The sequence below is a fragment of the Ceraceosorus guamensis genome, assembly GCF_003144195.1.
Source record: "Ceraceosorus guamensis strain MCA 4658 unplaced genomic scaffold IE81scaffold_10, whole genome shotgun sequence".
NCBI lineage: Eukaryota > Fungi > Basidiomycota > Exobasidiomycetes > Ceraceosorales > Ceraceosoraceae > Ceraceosorus > Ceraceosorus guamensis.
This window is the reverse complement of record NW_020290005.1, coordinates 186,131-199,309: the sequence shown is the minus strand read 5'-3', so window position 1 is coordinate 199,309 and position 13,179 is coordinate 186,131. Positions and strand designations below refer to the sequence as shown.

The window sequence follows — 13,179 nt, the reverse complement described above, 5'->3', positions numbered from 1 at the left end:
GACTTCCGCCGCCCGCCTCCTGCTCGGCAGTTTGGCCGCTGCTGCCTCGCTGCTTATATGGAGTGCGGGTGATCTCGAAGGCAATCGTGAATGGACAATTCACAGTCAGTGAGTGTCATGCTCGCTTTCGTACATTGTCTATGACTCAAAGGTTGTCTGCTCGATCGAGCCTTGCAAAAATGGTGGGCTGCCAAGAAGGATCGCGGCAACGAAGCAGGTGGCTCGCTCGCCGATCGCATGATGAGCCTGCGCGGGGCGCGGTACAGCATCGTCTCATAACACGCGCAGGCGCGGGTCTAAAGCGCTATAGCTGATATACGCGCTTGATTGGGGCACTGCAGCTATAGGCGAGCAGGCATGCGAACGCGGCCGCCGCCAAATCCCTTGCGCGCGCCGGCGTGCGACATCGTCGCGAGCCATGCAAAAAGTGAACCGCCGTTCCAGCTTTCGGATTCTCTGCTTAGCGGCCAAGCGGCGCCCTCCTCGTCGAGATCCAAATTGACCATCATCCCATAAGCGCCATAGCGCATAGTCATTGCTTGCCCAACTCACCTCTCTTACTCCGCGTCCTCGTAGCTGCTTTCACTCACCATCTCTCTTGCCAATCCTCGGTCTTGCTGACGACGACCGCCACTCCCACAGCACTACCCACCTACATCCCTGCCTCAAGAAATGCGTTGCTCGAGTCTCCTGATCGCCGCTGCCGCCACCTTGGGTCTTACTGCGCCCTTGGTGGTGGCACACGGCGACGATCCGCTCCATAGCGGATGCCACACCAAGCGTCACCAGCTCAACAGACGCCAGGTGTCCGCTACTGGCGAAGGTGCCGCGCCTGCTGGAGGAGGTGCCGCTGCTGCGCGCTACTCCTGCGACCCCAACACCTGCAAGCTACCCGACTGTCGCTGTGCTGACGTCAAGCCGCCTGGCAATCTTGCTATCGAGTGAGTAGAGCGAGCAATTGAGACGCAGACTTGGCACAAGCGCCGCCTTCGCAATGGAATGGCCGCAAACCCGAACACTTGCTCTATCTTCCCACCTCCCGCGGGTACCCAAGCGTGATGTCTGGCGCAATCAGGGGTCTCCCCAAACGGCAAAGGAAGGGAGGTGGCGAGCTCTTGGTTGATTGCGGGGGCAGCGGAAGCATGTCCCAAATGTAGCGGGCCGAACGAAGTCGTAGGCCGCACGAGCCGCAGACTCACCCGCTACACACACCTTGTTTGCCCACAGGGACGTTCCACAATTCATCACCTTGACGGCAGATGATGGTGTGACGTCTTTCACCGTCGATGCTTTGAATCGCTTGATGAATGGTCGCAAGAATCCCAATGGCTGCCCCGTCAAAGCAACGTACTTCGCACAGCTCGACTACACCAAGTGAGTAGCGAGATTGCGGGCTCACGATTCCAGCTGTGCGTCTCAGCTGACGCGTGTCCTCGACTTGTCGCGCGCAGCTACTCTTCAGTCACCAATTGGTACGTGGCCGGACACGATGTGGCGGATCACACAGTCACCCACGTTGCCCAGCCTAGTGATGGCGAGGTATGTTCAAACAGTACACACTGGTGTGATCCTACTGTACCTGCTCACGAGGCTCAAACATCGCATTCCACAGATTCGGAGCAACTTGATTGCCATGAACGCCCTCGCTGGCATTCCGTACAGGTCCATGATCGGCTTTCGTGCACCTTTCTTGAACTACACGAAGGACACCTTGGTCTCTTTGAACAAGTTTCAATTCACATACGACAGCTCTGCGTCGTCGTCCGTTCCAGCAACGGACCCTAATACCGACGCATTCTGGCCATACACTTTGGACCACGGTATGGCCAACGACTGCGCTGGTGATGTCGTGGGCATCTGCGGGGGCGAGCCTAAGCTAAACGGATTCTGGGAGATTCCCATGTATTCTACGTACGAGTCACCGACCGCACCGCACCTGATGGACCCTTGGCTCGATGCCGACCCCAACGTGGTTGCCGGGTGGATGCGCAACACGTTCATGGACCACTACAACGGCAACAAGCAGCCTTTCGGCTTGTACAGCCACCCGATTAATCTGGCGTCTGGCTACCCTGGTCTGCCTGACCCGACGAACAAGCTCAACGCGATCAATTCCTTCCTCGACTTTGCCCACTCCAACCAGAGTATGAGGAATGTATGGATGGTGTCCAACTCGCAGCTGCTCGCCTGGATGCGCAACCCCGTGCCTGCCAGCCAGCTCAACACTCTTGACGAGTTCAAGTGCCAGGCGCCTCAGGTCAACCAAGACGTCATCTGCAACGGAATGCCCGAGAAGGAAGCGTGAGTCATATGGCACTCCAGGATCGCGCTCATTGTCTGAGCAAGTTGCTAATTATCGCTCTTCTCTTGCTCAAAAGCACCGTCGTCCAGAATTGCATCTCCGACACCCCAGGCGATTCCCTGAACAACTCGCCCTTCAGAACTTGCTACGGCTGCCCCCTCCAACGTCCCACCGTAGACGTGCCAAACCCTCCTCAAAATAACGCTAGCGGCTCCTTGCGTCATCGCATTGCAGACAACTGCGACACACCTTTCTGGGACCCCATTGCCGGGAAGTGTCTCAACAGTGGCTTCAAGGACGAGACCCGCACCATTGGTCAAAACGGCGAAGGCATCACTTCTACCGGAAACACAAACACTGATGGTGCGACTACTAGCGGTGGCGGAGACGGCTACTCGACCTTCGGTGGCCCAGGCAGCGGCGCTGCTGCAGTCGGCTTGCCGAGCTTCTTCGCCGTGCTCACCCTTGGTCTGTCAGCTCTGGCTGCCGCCATGTTCGCCTAAACATCTCCGTCGGCGTAATTGTGGGCTCAAACTGGTAGCCGACGTGACCGTGCCGCCTGCCTCTCGCTCTTGTCCTTTGTCCCATGGTCACGATCCTATCCTATCACGAACAATAGCACTCATCGCACTGTCCCATCATCTCGCTTCCGCTCAGACGCTCGCGTCGCTCTTGCACAAATAGCCATGCGTCTCTCAGCTTGGGTCCGCCTGCCGCTTCGTGTGCCTGATGGCCTGTCGATTCACTCACCGACGCTTCGACTCCGTGCCGCGTGCAAAAAAATGAGCACGCCGCCGGATCGTACAGCTTGAGACGCAGCAGAACGCCGGGCGGCAACATGGCAATCCGATCCAAAAATGAGTTCAGCAAGCGAAGCTCAGATGCTCATGCAGGTCTGGTGTCATCTGGTGTCATGAGCAATGATTAGACTCACGCGTTTTTCGACTGTTAGCAATGTCTGATAGGGTGGTAGTGCGCGTATTAGTGCTACACATACAGAATGAGCGAACCGCGTCACTCTTGTGTGATCTGGACCTTAGAACGTGCTCGGCAAGGATCGACGCAACACCACCATTCACGCTACGCACGTCGTGTATCGTTGACGACTGCCCAAAGTATCGCGACCACGCAGAAAAGGTGGACTTTTGGTGTGATGGTCGAGAGGCTCGCCAATACAAAAGGTCGTGAATGTGACTGCAAAGCTTGCCCAAGCAATGCTCCTACCCCACAACCACGACTTATATCGGCCGAATCAGCGCGTAATTCCTCCTTCGAAGCCAGTCGCTGATGATTTATATAGCTGCACATGGCCTGCTGACGATTAGCTGGCTGCGCTTAAGCACGTCTGAGACATGGCTTTGGATATCTGTGCGTGTTCCTGATGACGAAGGTGTCGATGCGTCCGAAGCTTGTTGATGTCTCAGGTGTCGGAGTTTCGGACGCGGTCACGACGCCGAGCGCGCGCATGAAAGCGGCACCGATGCCATGGCCATCACGAAATTAATACGGCGCGCGGTGCCGTCGAGGCTTGGCCGAATCAACATCCAGCGAAGCTGAACCAGCTAGCAGGCTCATTTCAGAAGAAACCGCATCACATGTATGGGCCTGTCTATATGACACCACTACACTAGCTACGACTTGTGGACCATGTATGCACGTGGGTAGCTCGGCAGCAAGCATCGTCTCTGATGCCTAGCTTCGTGTTCTCGTCCGCACCCGTTGGCCGAAGTGCGCCCGGTACCGAAAAAACTCATTCACGAGGAGCGCATCCAGCATGCACCCTGCGCCGTTGCTGTAGCAATTAAATGTAATCACAATGATTTCTCGCTTGCGGCAAAGCCACGTACCCGTGATCGAGGCGCTGCATCTGCATGGGCTGGTGGGACTGCTCGTCAGATCTATGACCCTTTTCCTCTTGCATGGCGTCTCGGCTGTGTGCAAAGCAAACCAGGGGTACGGTACACTGTACAACGCTGGCGTTCGGCAGCGCAGCGCTGCGCATACATGTACGTAGCACAGGCTGCACAGCAGCTGGAAGCCGCATCATGCGCAAAGATGTTTCCAAAGCTTGGGGGGTCAACAGCGCTGATGAGCCAATGGCGGATGATGGACGAGACTCGACAGCTTGCTGTGGCTCTGCGCGAGGTGCGCGTGCGTCGTCGAAAGCAGTGTGTTAGTCTCGACGGCGCACTCACTCACACTGACTATCGGTTCCGATCCATCGATGAGTGAGGAATGACGTGTTGCCGAAACAGCAAGAGCAAATTCGTGAATTTTGATTGTACAGCAGCAAGCACCGCGCACCCATATGTGCGAGCTAGGGCAAGGCGAACATCCAAGCGCAACGAGCCACGCCAATCTAACTCTTAAATTGAATTTGGGTCGTTGGATCCATCGAGGTGTACTGTACTGCACACTCACACTGACTATGCGTCGAGCTTTGCTCCGCTTCGCCGGCTGCCGTGGTTCTGTTGCTATGCCTGCACCTGTGCATCCAGCTACTGCTGCTCCAGTGTGAGTGCATGTGGTGCTTGCTGCACACGCAGCACAACTCTGCTGACTGGTTTGGCGCCACACCTGCGTTCAATAATCCTCTAGCGTATAGCAGCGTGCATGAGCCATGCGAACGGAGCACAAGACGAATCTCCAACTGAATTGGGCCGAGGACCAGAGAACTCCGCGCCAAGGAGCTGGACGGGTCAAGAGCGTGAGCCCGAGTCGAGTGCCCCGCTGCCGTTGGATTCTGGACAGATGTCGAAAGTCAACCTCAAAAGTCAGAAGGCTGTCCTCGACTCCCATTCAAACGCTTGCGCCAGCCACGGCGACATCTTCCGCTGACCAGTCACACTCACCTTCCCTACACACCAGCGACATTCTTCTCCTTGAAACCACGCACGGCAGCGTAGTGAAGCTACGGGCATCGACGCGGCTCCGCACAACTTGCCTCCCGCGGTATCCTGTCGGTTCATCTCCCATCCGGGGTATATATCGGCTTGCGCATAGAGAAAGACCGCGCTGAGCCTCTCTAGCACACGATTAAGGCCTAGTTGGTGTGCAAATAAGCGAGCAGCCGCCCCCCGCTGCTCAATAAGGCTCCCACGATCTGTATTTCCCAAGACCAGAAGTCATCAAGAGCGCAAGCCATCCGATTTCTTGTGCCCGTTCCAATCACGCGGCCGCCGACTTTGCAGCCTCAGATGATGCCTGCACGGAATTTGATCCATCGCCATTAGTCGCTCGGTAAACGGAGAGAATACGCAGGTGAGCAGGCCTTTCTGATGCACATCAAGCTCAGTGAGTAGGCCTCCATTCTGATCGCACTCGGTCCCATTTGCTGCCTTTCAGTCCCTAGATCTCGGCCGATCTGGTTGCGTGGCTTGGCGGGGATGGGTCAAGTACAATCGGGCACTGGTGGATACCATCCATCCGCTGTCGGGTTCGACAGCAGCAATGAGTCTCCACTCGAACGGTCGCGCTCGCAGCGAGGTCCAGACCTGAAACGTTACTCTGCACTCAGGCCGGATCGGCTTTTCCAGCACGGACGCACGCCAAGTGGGCACCTACGGGCTGGCAGCACGAGCACATCCGCGTTGTTGCAGCAGCATCAAGCTTCTCATTCGCACGTCACCCACGCTCTCGCCCCTCCACGTGCCTCTGCTGAAGCTGAACCGCACAGCGCGACAGTGCAGCGGCGCAGTCTGGTAGGTCCTATTAGAGCGAGGCCACAAGGCCCGCAGCTTTCAGGTTCTTCCAACTACACCTACACATCTCAGGACTCCGACGCACACGAGATGGGCATTGCTGCTGATCCTCCTCAACGCACCCAAGAGTCCACATCAGCCGACGCGGGCATCGACGCGGATGCAGATGCACCACTGCTGAGCAGTCCCTCTCTCGAACAGGACTACTGGATGCATCCATCTCGCGCCAGGGCAGTCAGTTTAGGCACCAGCACGGAGGAGGCGGCATCAACAGCTGCTGCTGCTGCCGCAGTCAGGGCATCCCGCAACAGCACCCAGTATCGAGTCGCATCCACTCCAGCGCAGCCGCGTATCGTCGAGGTCGACGAGCCTCAGGATCTTGTCACGGAATTTGGCAACCCTCTGAGAGCACTGGCTGACAGAGGCTCTGACGCCTCAGACCGCGGACACGAGCCGTTCCCATTGCCCGAGCCTCTAGCTCGAGCCTTGCGGATAGGTCTAGGCAAAGGCGCAGTTTCTCCAGAGCTCGCTCGTCAGCTTCGATCTGAGTACGAGCGGCAGAGTGCGACACTTTCGCCTCTCGATCTCACGGGCCCCGCAGTAGGCGAGACGCGTCGCACAACAGGAGAAACGGATAGGGAGCGTCTGTTGGCCTATTGGAGGATGATCGAGGCACAGGGCACTACCAGTGTGGAGGCTAGTCGGCGGAGCTCCTTGCTCTCCTACCGCAGCCGGCCTCACAGTTGGGCAAGTGAGCGTCCCGCTTCGAGGAGCTCAACAGTGCCAGCACCAATGTCGAGGTCGCCTTCAGCGCACGCCCAACCTGCGCAGGCACACGCTGCAGCCGACGCGCAAACCTCTACCTCCTCTGTATGGCCGTCGGTGAGAATGCCTGGCCCCTCAGACCAGAGTACCCCTGGACCTATTGACCCACAATTGTGGACCTCCGAATGGCCCGATGATCGCGGCGAGCCCTCGCGGTCGACTTCGCCGGCGAATGTGCCCCTGACGGACGAGGAGTTCCGCACTCCAGCGGGCACCCTGCAGCGATTTTCCTGGAGCGACGAGGAGGACGCTTCGCCGACCGCAGACGCCCAGACCGAGTCCATCAACATCTCCGATCACGTCGACGGTGTCACAGGAAAGAGTGCGATGTCAAATATGCAACAAGCGGGGAACCAAACAGGAAGATCCGGGTCTGCTACACCCCGCCCTGGAAAACAAACACCCGCAGCCATTCCGCTCGGAATCTCTTCGAAGCTGGACAGCGTATGGGCTCAGCAACATCACACAGGCACATTGGAGCGTCAGGCGCCGGAGCAAAGACCATCGTTGAATGATTTCTTGACCGTGTCGTATCACACGCCGGCGGATCAACGCTCTCGCACAAGTCTCTTGTCAGCTGCTGCAGCATCTTCTCAAGCTGAGGATGAGCATTTGGAACCTAGTGTGGACGCCTTTCCTTCGGCGCCCGAAGCTGCTGAGGCGCCTATTCCGAGCCCTTCGTCACCTCGTCGACCACCTGCTAGCCCTGGACAGAGTAGTTGGCGAAAACCGGTTCCTGCTGCTTCGGAGCGGGAGTGGAAGGAAGAAGGCGCGGATCAAGTCACAGACATGAAGTTGTCACCAACGCATACATGGCGACGGCTCGACACCGACTTCCCGGACAGGCCAGACTCGATGGGAGATACCCGTGGATCTAAGCACAGCAGTCAACTCAGCCGTGGCAGTAACGGTACCGATGCGCTTCTGGCTCACGTCGAACAGATTCGCGCAGGCCCGGCTTTTCGACTTGATGCGACAGCTTCCATTGAGCTTCTCGGTACGCCTTCCGATACCAGTCTTTTCGACGCTCGTCAAGTATCCGATCTGAGCGGATCACCTTCAGGCGCGAAGCGTCCTCGAGCACTGAGTCTCATCGATAAGATTCGAGGTCGTGTCAGACGGGGCTCGGAAAGCACGCGAGGGATCACTTCCTCGCCAAAGTCCCCGACAAAGGTCTCTGCGCCTACGACGCCAGTGTCACCGGCATCACCTTGGTCTTCACGAATACTCTCACCGAAGCGTGAAAGAGGGGCACAAGCTACGGCAGACAATGATGCGGATGGCATCTCAGATGGCATGAGCTCTTTGACTGCGGTGCCTCGCGGAAGAGCATCCGCAACCGCACTGAGAAATGCCCGTCGCCGATCTGGCACAGCGTTGACGATCAAGGGTGAAAATGACAGTGTGGTGTCCTTACAGCGCGCTCTTGCGGACGCCAATGGCCTTCGGCCCACTCGCAGTCGCAGTCCTCTCAAATCGAGTCCGCACTCAAGACCTCGGAGCGTCCATAGCGTACGAAGCGCAAGATCGAGGCGGAGCTCAGCACCAAGTCTGCGCGCCTCTTATCGCGCTGGGGAGCTCTTGCCCGAATTCCAAAAATCTACACCTGCCAGAGGCTATCCACCGCCGCTCAGCGGAATGGAAGAGACCCGCCTGCAACGAGCTCTGAGAGCTGAAGCGGAATGGGAAGACGTTCAAGAGCAGAATCGCGTCACGGATAAGACCGCTTCGGGCGAGACTGGGGCACCGCAGACGGACCAGGCAGCTCCCTCCAAGAAGGCTGGCAGGTGGGCGTGGAGGAAGCGCAATGACTCGGAGTCTGCTCCTGGCGACAGCACAGACATGACACGAACACGAACGCAGAGCGAAGCTTCAGGGAGCGAGGCTGCAGCAGGCGCACATAGCTCTCGGACTGTGCCTCACTCCCCCGCAACAGAGCAAGAGGGAGATCGCTCGCTCGCTGCCAATCGACGGTCGGCTTCGCTCGAAATTGTGCGGATCGAACGCAAACCAGACATGGACGAGCAAATCGGTGTGCGCGGTCTGCACGGAGTCTATGGAGCAGACAATTTCTCCTCACTGGCTCCTGTACCTCCGCCAGCTCCTGTTCCGCCACTTCGGCCTTCGAGACGTACCAGGCGCACAAATTCAACGGATGGGTCTTCTGGTAGCTCGCCAACCTCTCATATGCTTGGCGGGCTGGAGAGTGAGAATGACGCGATTGCTGGCGCCAGCAGTGCTGCCCCAAGCAGCACTCAAGAACCGGCTTTGGCAGCCACGAATGGTGGCTTCGACCCTCGCGGTCTTCAACCTTGGACGCCAGGAGCGTTCCGACGCCCTCGACCTATGCCGCATTCTCCTGTCCACTCGACTGCAGCGGAGGACTTCCCACCAACCCGATCTAATCATCGCCTCGAGCCATCTGACGCCAGCGATCGACGACATGGACACGTGCCAGGCCTTGATGGCACCGAAGATGTCACCGACGATGTTCATGCAGATCTGGCCGCGCAGAAGTCAGCGGGGTCCTTGCAGAAGCACTCGGGTGCTCAGGCGCAGCCGGTGTCCCAGCCGGCATCTGTGCCACGCAACGCCGAGCCTCCACTTGCGCCTCACGACACCTCGCAGCTGTCAACTAGCGTCGCTTCGGCAGGGCCACCAGTACACCAAAGGCGACCTGGAAGCGTGAGGCATACTCGAAATCTTTCGGATGCGCAAAGCGCTAGCGCCTCACCTCGCAGGACATTGCCTGCGCTTCCTGTCTTGCAGACTGAGCACGCCACAGCTCGGCCGATGCGGTCGACTTCCGAGACCATTGGAGAGAGACCTCTGTCCGCGCTGGACCACACTGACTCCCTGGCGCGTCGATCTCGCATAGCTGACAGCTCAGTCTCGCGGCGCGAATCAGTCTCTGAATCCGCGGGTGGTCCTCCGCCGTCGCGTTCTGCTTTATCGCACTTAGCGCCACCGTCCCTGGACACTCACGTAGACCGCACAAGCTGGACGTCAAATGACGGTCCCTGGCTCGGTACCGTTGTAGCAGCAAACGCCAGACCGGGGCGCGTGCAGGGCCTTGCCTCTGCATCACGCGCACCGATCTCAGCTATTCAGACGCTGCGACCGCAGGCTGCCTCGCGATTGCCTATTCCTGTTGGTCGAAGCCGCGCAGTCTCAACACCGACTCGGCCACAGCGTCTTGAGGGTCTAGCGCAGCAGCCTCACTTACCCCTTCCTGATGCCTCTGCCCCGCCAGACCGGGAGGGCGGGCACGAAGACGGAAGCACGCCCGTGCCGTACGCAGACACGGCTGTGCAGGCGAGCTTGGCGGCTCTGGCTGCATTGGAGAGCAGCAAGGAGGATGGCTGGCGTGCACGATGGGCCAAGACGAAGCTATTCGGTGCTCCCGAGATCCAGCCTGGACAGCCCGCTTGGCTTGACGAGTCCCCGGGCTCTCGAGCAGACTTGAGTCAGAGTGAGCTTTCAGACTACTCGAATGCTCGACCTCGACGTAGAGCGGCGCCTTACCCCAAGACAAGGGAGGCAAGCGCGCGCAGAGCGTCGGACGCCGGCGCGATTTCCTCTGGACGTAGCGAAACATCTCGTCGCCAGTGGCCAAAGGCGCACGTCTCGCGGCAGGCCTCGCTGGGCTCGCAGCACGGGTCATCGCATAGCGAAGCTCGTCATGCCCACGACGCTACTGGCATGGCTGACATATATGGCTCGACCACTTCGATGCGGGGTTTCGAAGCCTTGTCAGCTTCTGAGAGGACAATGTTTGTTCCAGGCTCAGATGCCCGTTCAGCAGCAGGATCGGCAAATGTCGCTCGGCAAGGATTATTGTCAGATCCGCCACAAAGCCAGCGGGATGCGAAGCGGTATGATACTCTCCCGTTCCTCACACCACCTCGACAACGCAGCCGACCTGCTGGCCGAACGCCTCAGCGCGCGGCGATCCCGTCTTTCGCTTCAGACCACCCTGCAGCGACTCCTGGGCCACGGTTGCCATCAGACTCTGGCACGAGTGCCGCGACAGCATTGAATCCTGTCAGCGCCAGCTCCGATGCCACCTCTCCTGTCATGCGCTCCCCTGCCAATGACTGGGATGAGCAAGTTGTTCCTGCGTTGCAAAAGCGACTCGAGTTGGAGGCGGAGGAAGAGCGCAAATTTGCAGCAGCGGCGGCAGCTTCTGCTGCTCTTCCCCGCTTGACTGGGCCCGGCACTAAGGAGGAACACCACGACAGTCCCAGCGTTGTGTCTGCTTTCGGCGCTGAATCCCTGCCCGTGTTCGACCCAGTTCATGAAGAAGATGTGGCGGGGGAACCAAAGGTGAACCTGCCCTTTCCACGCCACGCAGTGCAGGATTCTCCGGATGCGCGACGAAGAAATGCGGGTGCAAGTGCTAGTCCGATGGACAGTGGCCGACGGCGGACTCAATCTGGCTACACTGGTCGTCGATCGCCTCGTCACTCCAGGACTGGTGGCAAAGCGTCAGCCCTGCCGCGCCTAGACCCCGACTCTGGCGACCGACCGCGCCGGTCCTCTGAGAGGAATGGCGAGAGACGCAAACGGTACGATGTTCAGGCGTCGGAGAGCAGCGCCGCGCCGCGCTCCACTCGGAAGAGTTCAGCAGGCTCTCACAAGACTCGACGACCAGCCAAGCAGGGCTATAGCGGCGAAGACATCAAAGCCTGGCAGGCGGCTCTTGCAGTTGGAATGACAGAAATGTACGAATAGGCCAATTCCACACTGCCCCTTTCAGACTCCCCTTTCGCCTTCTTCCTCCAGAAGCCGTGTCGTGCTCGGCTTTTGTCTTGAGCGCCACGTGTCAGGGACTGGCTTCCCGCTTTCAGTCCGTTGCAGCCTCCATTGTCGCGTTTTGGGACCTGGAGTCGAACCTCGCATATCAGTGGCCACGCTTTACTTTATCATCAGCACTTGCCTATGACGTGTAAAACCATGAATGCCATTCCTGCCAATGATGTGCTTCCTCCTACATAGCTGTTGCTATGCATCTCGCAAAGCGTCGTGATTGTCGAAGCGCGCTTCTGTGAGCAGTATGCTTGCACCGCAGTCTCGAGCCCACCCACGCTGAAGCGTTCCTGCTGGATCCGAGTCCGAGACGCCCACAAATAGAGAGAGGGGGGGGGGAGAGGGAGAGAGGGAGAGAGAAAAAGAGAGAAAACGGACTCTGCGGTCGCTGACGGAGCGCATCGGCCGATTTGCGCCGACGCAAGGAAGATTTGTCGAGCAAGCTGTCAGAAGTCGTGACACAGGACTACGCCTCTATAGGCGGGCGAACCTCCACTCCAGACCCCCCAACCACCCAACCACCATGCACTCTTGGCATAGATCATTGACTCTGTACGACTGAACGCAGCTCGTCTTAGATTTCTCTCTCGTATCAGTCATTCTCTTGTTCAACAAAATGGAAGATTCTCTGTCCAACGTGGCTTCGTCATGCGCAGACCAGCTCAATTCTTACCAGCGCTGCATCCTGGCCAATCAATCGAATCACGGCGAGGCTTGCGCAGAGCAAAAGACGGCTCTAGCCATCTGCGCAGCGGACAGCGTTCCTCTTGTAAGAGCGGTCAAGACGCGATGCGGACCCGCCATCAAGGGATATGATGCTTGTCTTGCAAAACACGAAAAGAGCGACGATCAGACAGTGACGAGGGAATGCACGCCTTACCTCAAGAGGCTTTATGAGTGCACAGAAGCTGTCAAGAGGGATGAGGACATCAAGGCTGGCAAAGGACCAGCTGCTCACAGCGTTGGCACGCTCAGCCTCGAGCAAGGCACAAAGTGATCTGATACCAGGCTCTTGTTTACCGCGTAAGTGAGGGCTAGGGACCTTGAAGCAGCTCACTTTCCTTGTCCTCGACGCGCTCATTCGTCTTTTGCTACACGTCGCATCAACTTTTCCCTAAGCACTGGTGATGTGCTATTGCGCTCTTTAGCGGCTTCTTACACAGAGTCTGGAAGCCCCTGTGCAGCAATGGGCGAAACATATCGATCAGATACTGCACCATGGAATTGGAATTGGATCGTCGCAACTTTTCTGGGGCGAGGGAGCAGAAGTCGGGCATCGATTTCTTCCTTGCAACAAGCGAGCTGTCACACTCACCACTCCCACTGCAGGTACAGGCAAGGGGGCGACAGCAAACCTCCAGCTACCTTGTCGCCGCTATCAAAATCCATCGATCGGCCGAAAAAAAAAAAAAAGCATCGGATGTTTGCGGTATATGTACAATCGAATTCCTGAGCATGCGCCCGGGTTGGCTAGTACAGTGGAAGTAGCCCTCTTCTGGAATTTCCAACTCTTGAGCATAGGGCATTCGCAACCGGTGCATG

At 58.0% G+C, this 13,179-nt stretch overlaps 3 protein-coding genes across 3 annotated transcripts; all 3 read left to right on the top strand.

The window, feature by feature from the left end:
• Positions 1–470: 470 nt before the first annotated feature.
• IE81DRAFT_321177 (hypothetical protein) lies at positions 471–3,177 on the top strand. Its single transcript, XM_025513259.1, has 5 exons — positions 471–941; positions 1,228–1,374; positions 1,452–1,539; positions 1,613–2,301; positions 2,379–3,177. The coding sequence occupies exons 1-5, from the start codon at positions 673–675 to the stop codon at positions 2,803–2,805; spliced, it is 1,620 nt and encodes a 539-aa protein (XP_025371714.1). The 5' UTR covers positions 471–672; the 3' UTR covers positions 2,806–3,177.
• Positions 3,178–5,463: 2,286 nt separating this feature from the next.
• On the top strand, positions 5,464–11,659 carry IE81DRAFT_10427 (hypothetical protein). Its single transcript, XM_025510029.1, has 2 exons — positions 5,464–5,563; positions 5,648–11,659. Exon 2 carries the CDS (start codon positions 5,689–5,691, stop codon positions 11,560–11,562), a length of 5,874 nt encoding a protein of 1,957 aa, XP_025371713.1. The 5' UTR covers positions 5,464–5,563; positions 5,648–5,688; the 3' UTR covers positions 11,563–11,659.
• Positions 11,660–12,148: 489 nt separating this feature from the next.
• On the top strand, positions 12,149–13,118 carry IE81DRAFT_321175 (hypothetical protein). The gene is made up of 2 exons (XM_025513258.1): positions 12,149–12,664; positions 12,757–13,118. Exon 1 carries the CDS (start codon positions 12,254–12,256, stop codon positions 12,632–12,634), a length of 381 nt encoding a protein of 126 aa, XP_025371712.1. The 5' UTR covers positions 12,149–12,253; the 3' UTR covers positions 12,635–12,664; positions 12,757–13,118.
• Positions 13,119–13,179: the final 61 nt, after the last annotated feature.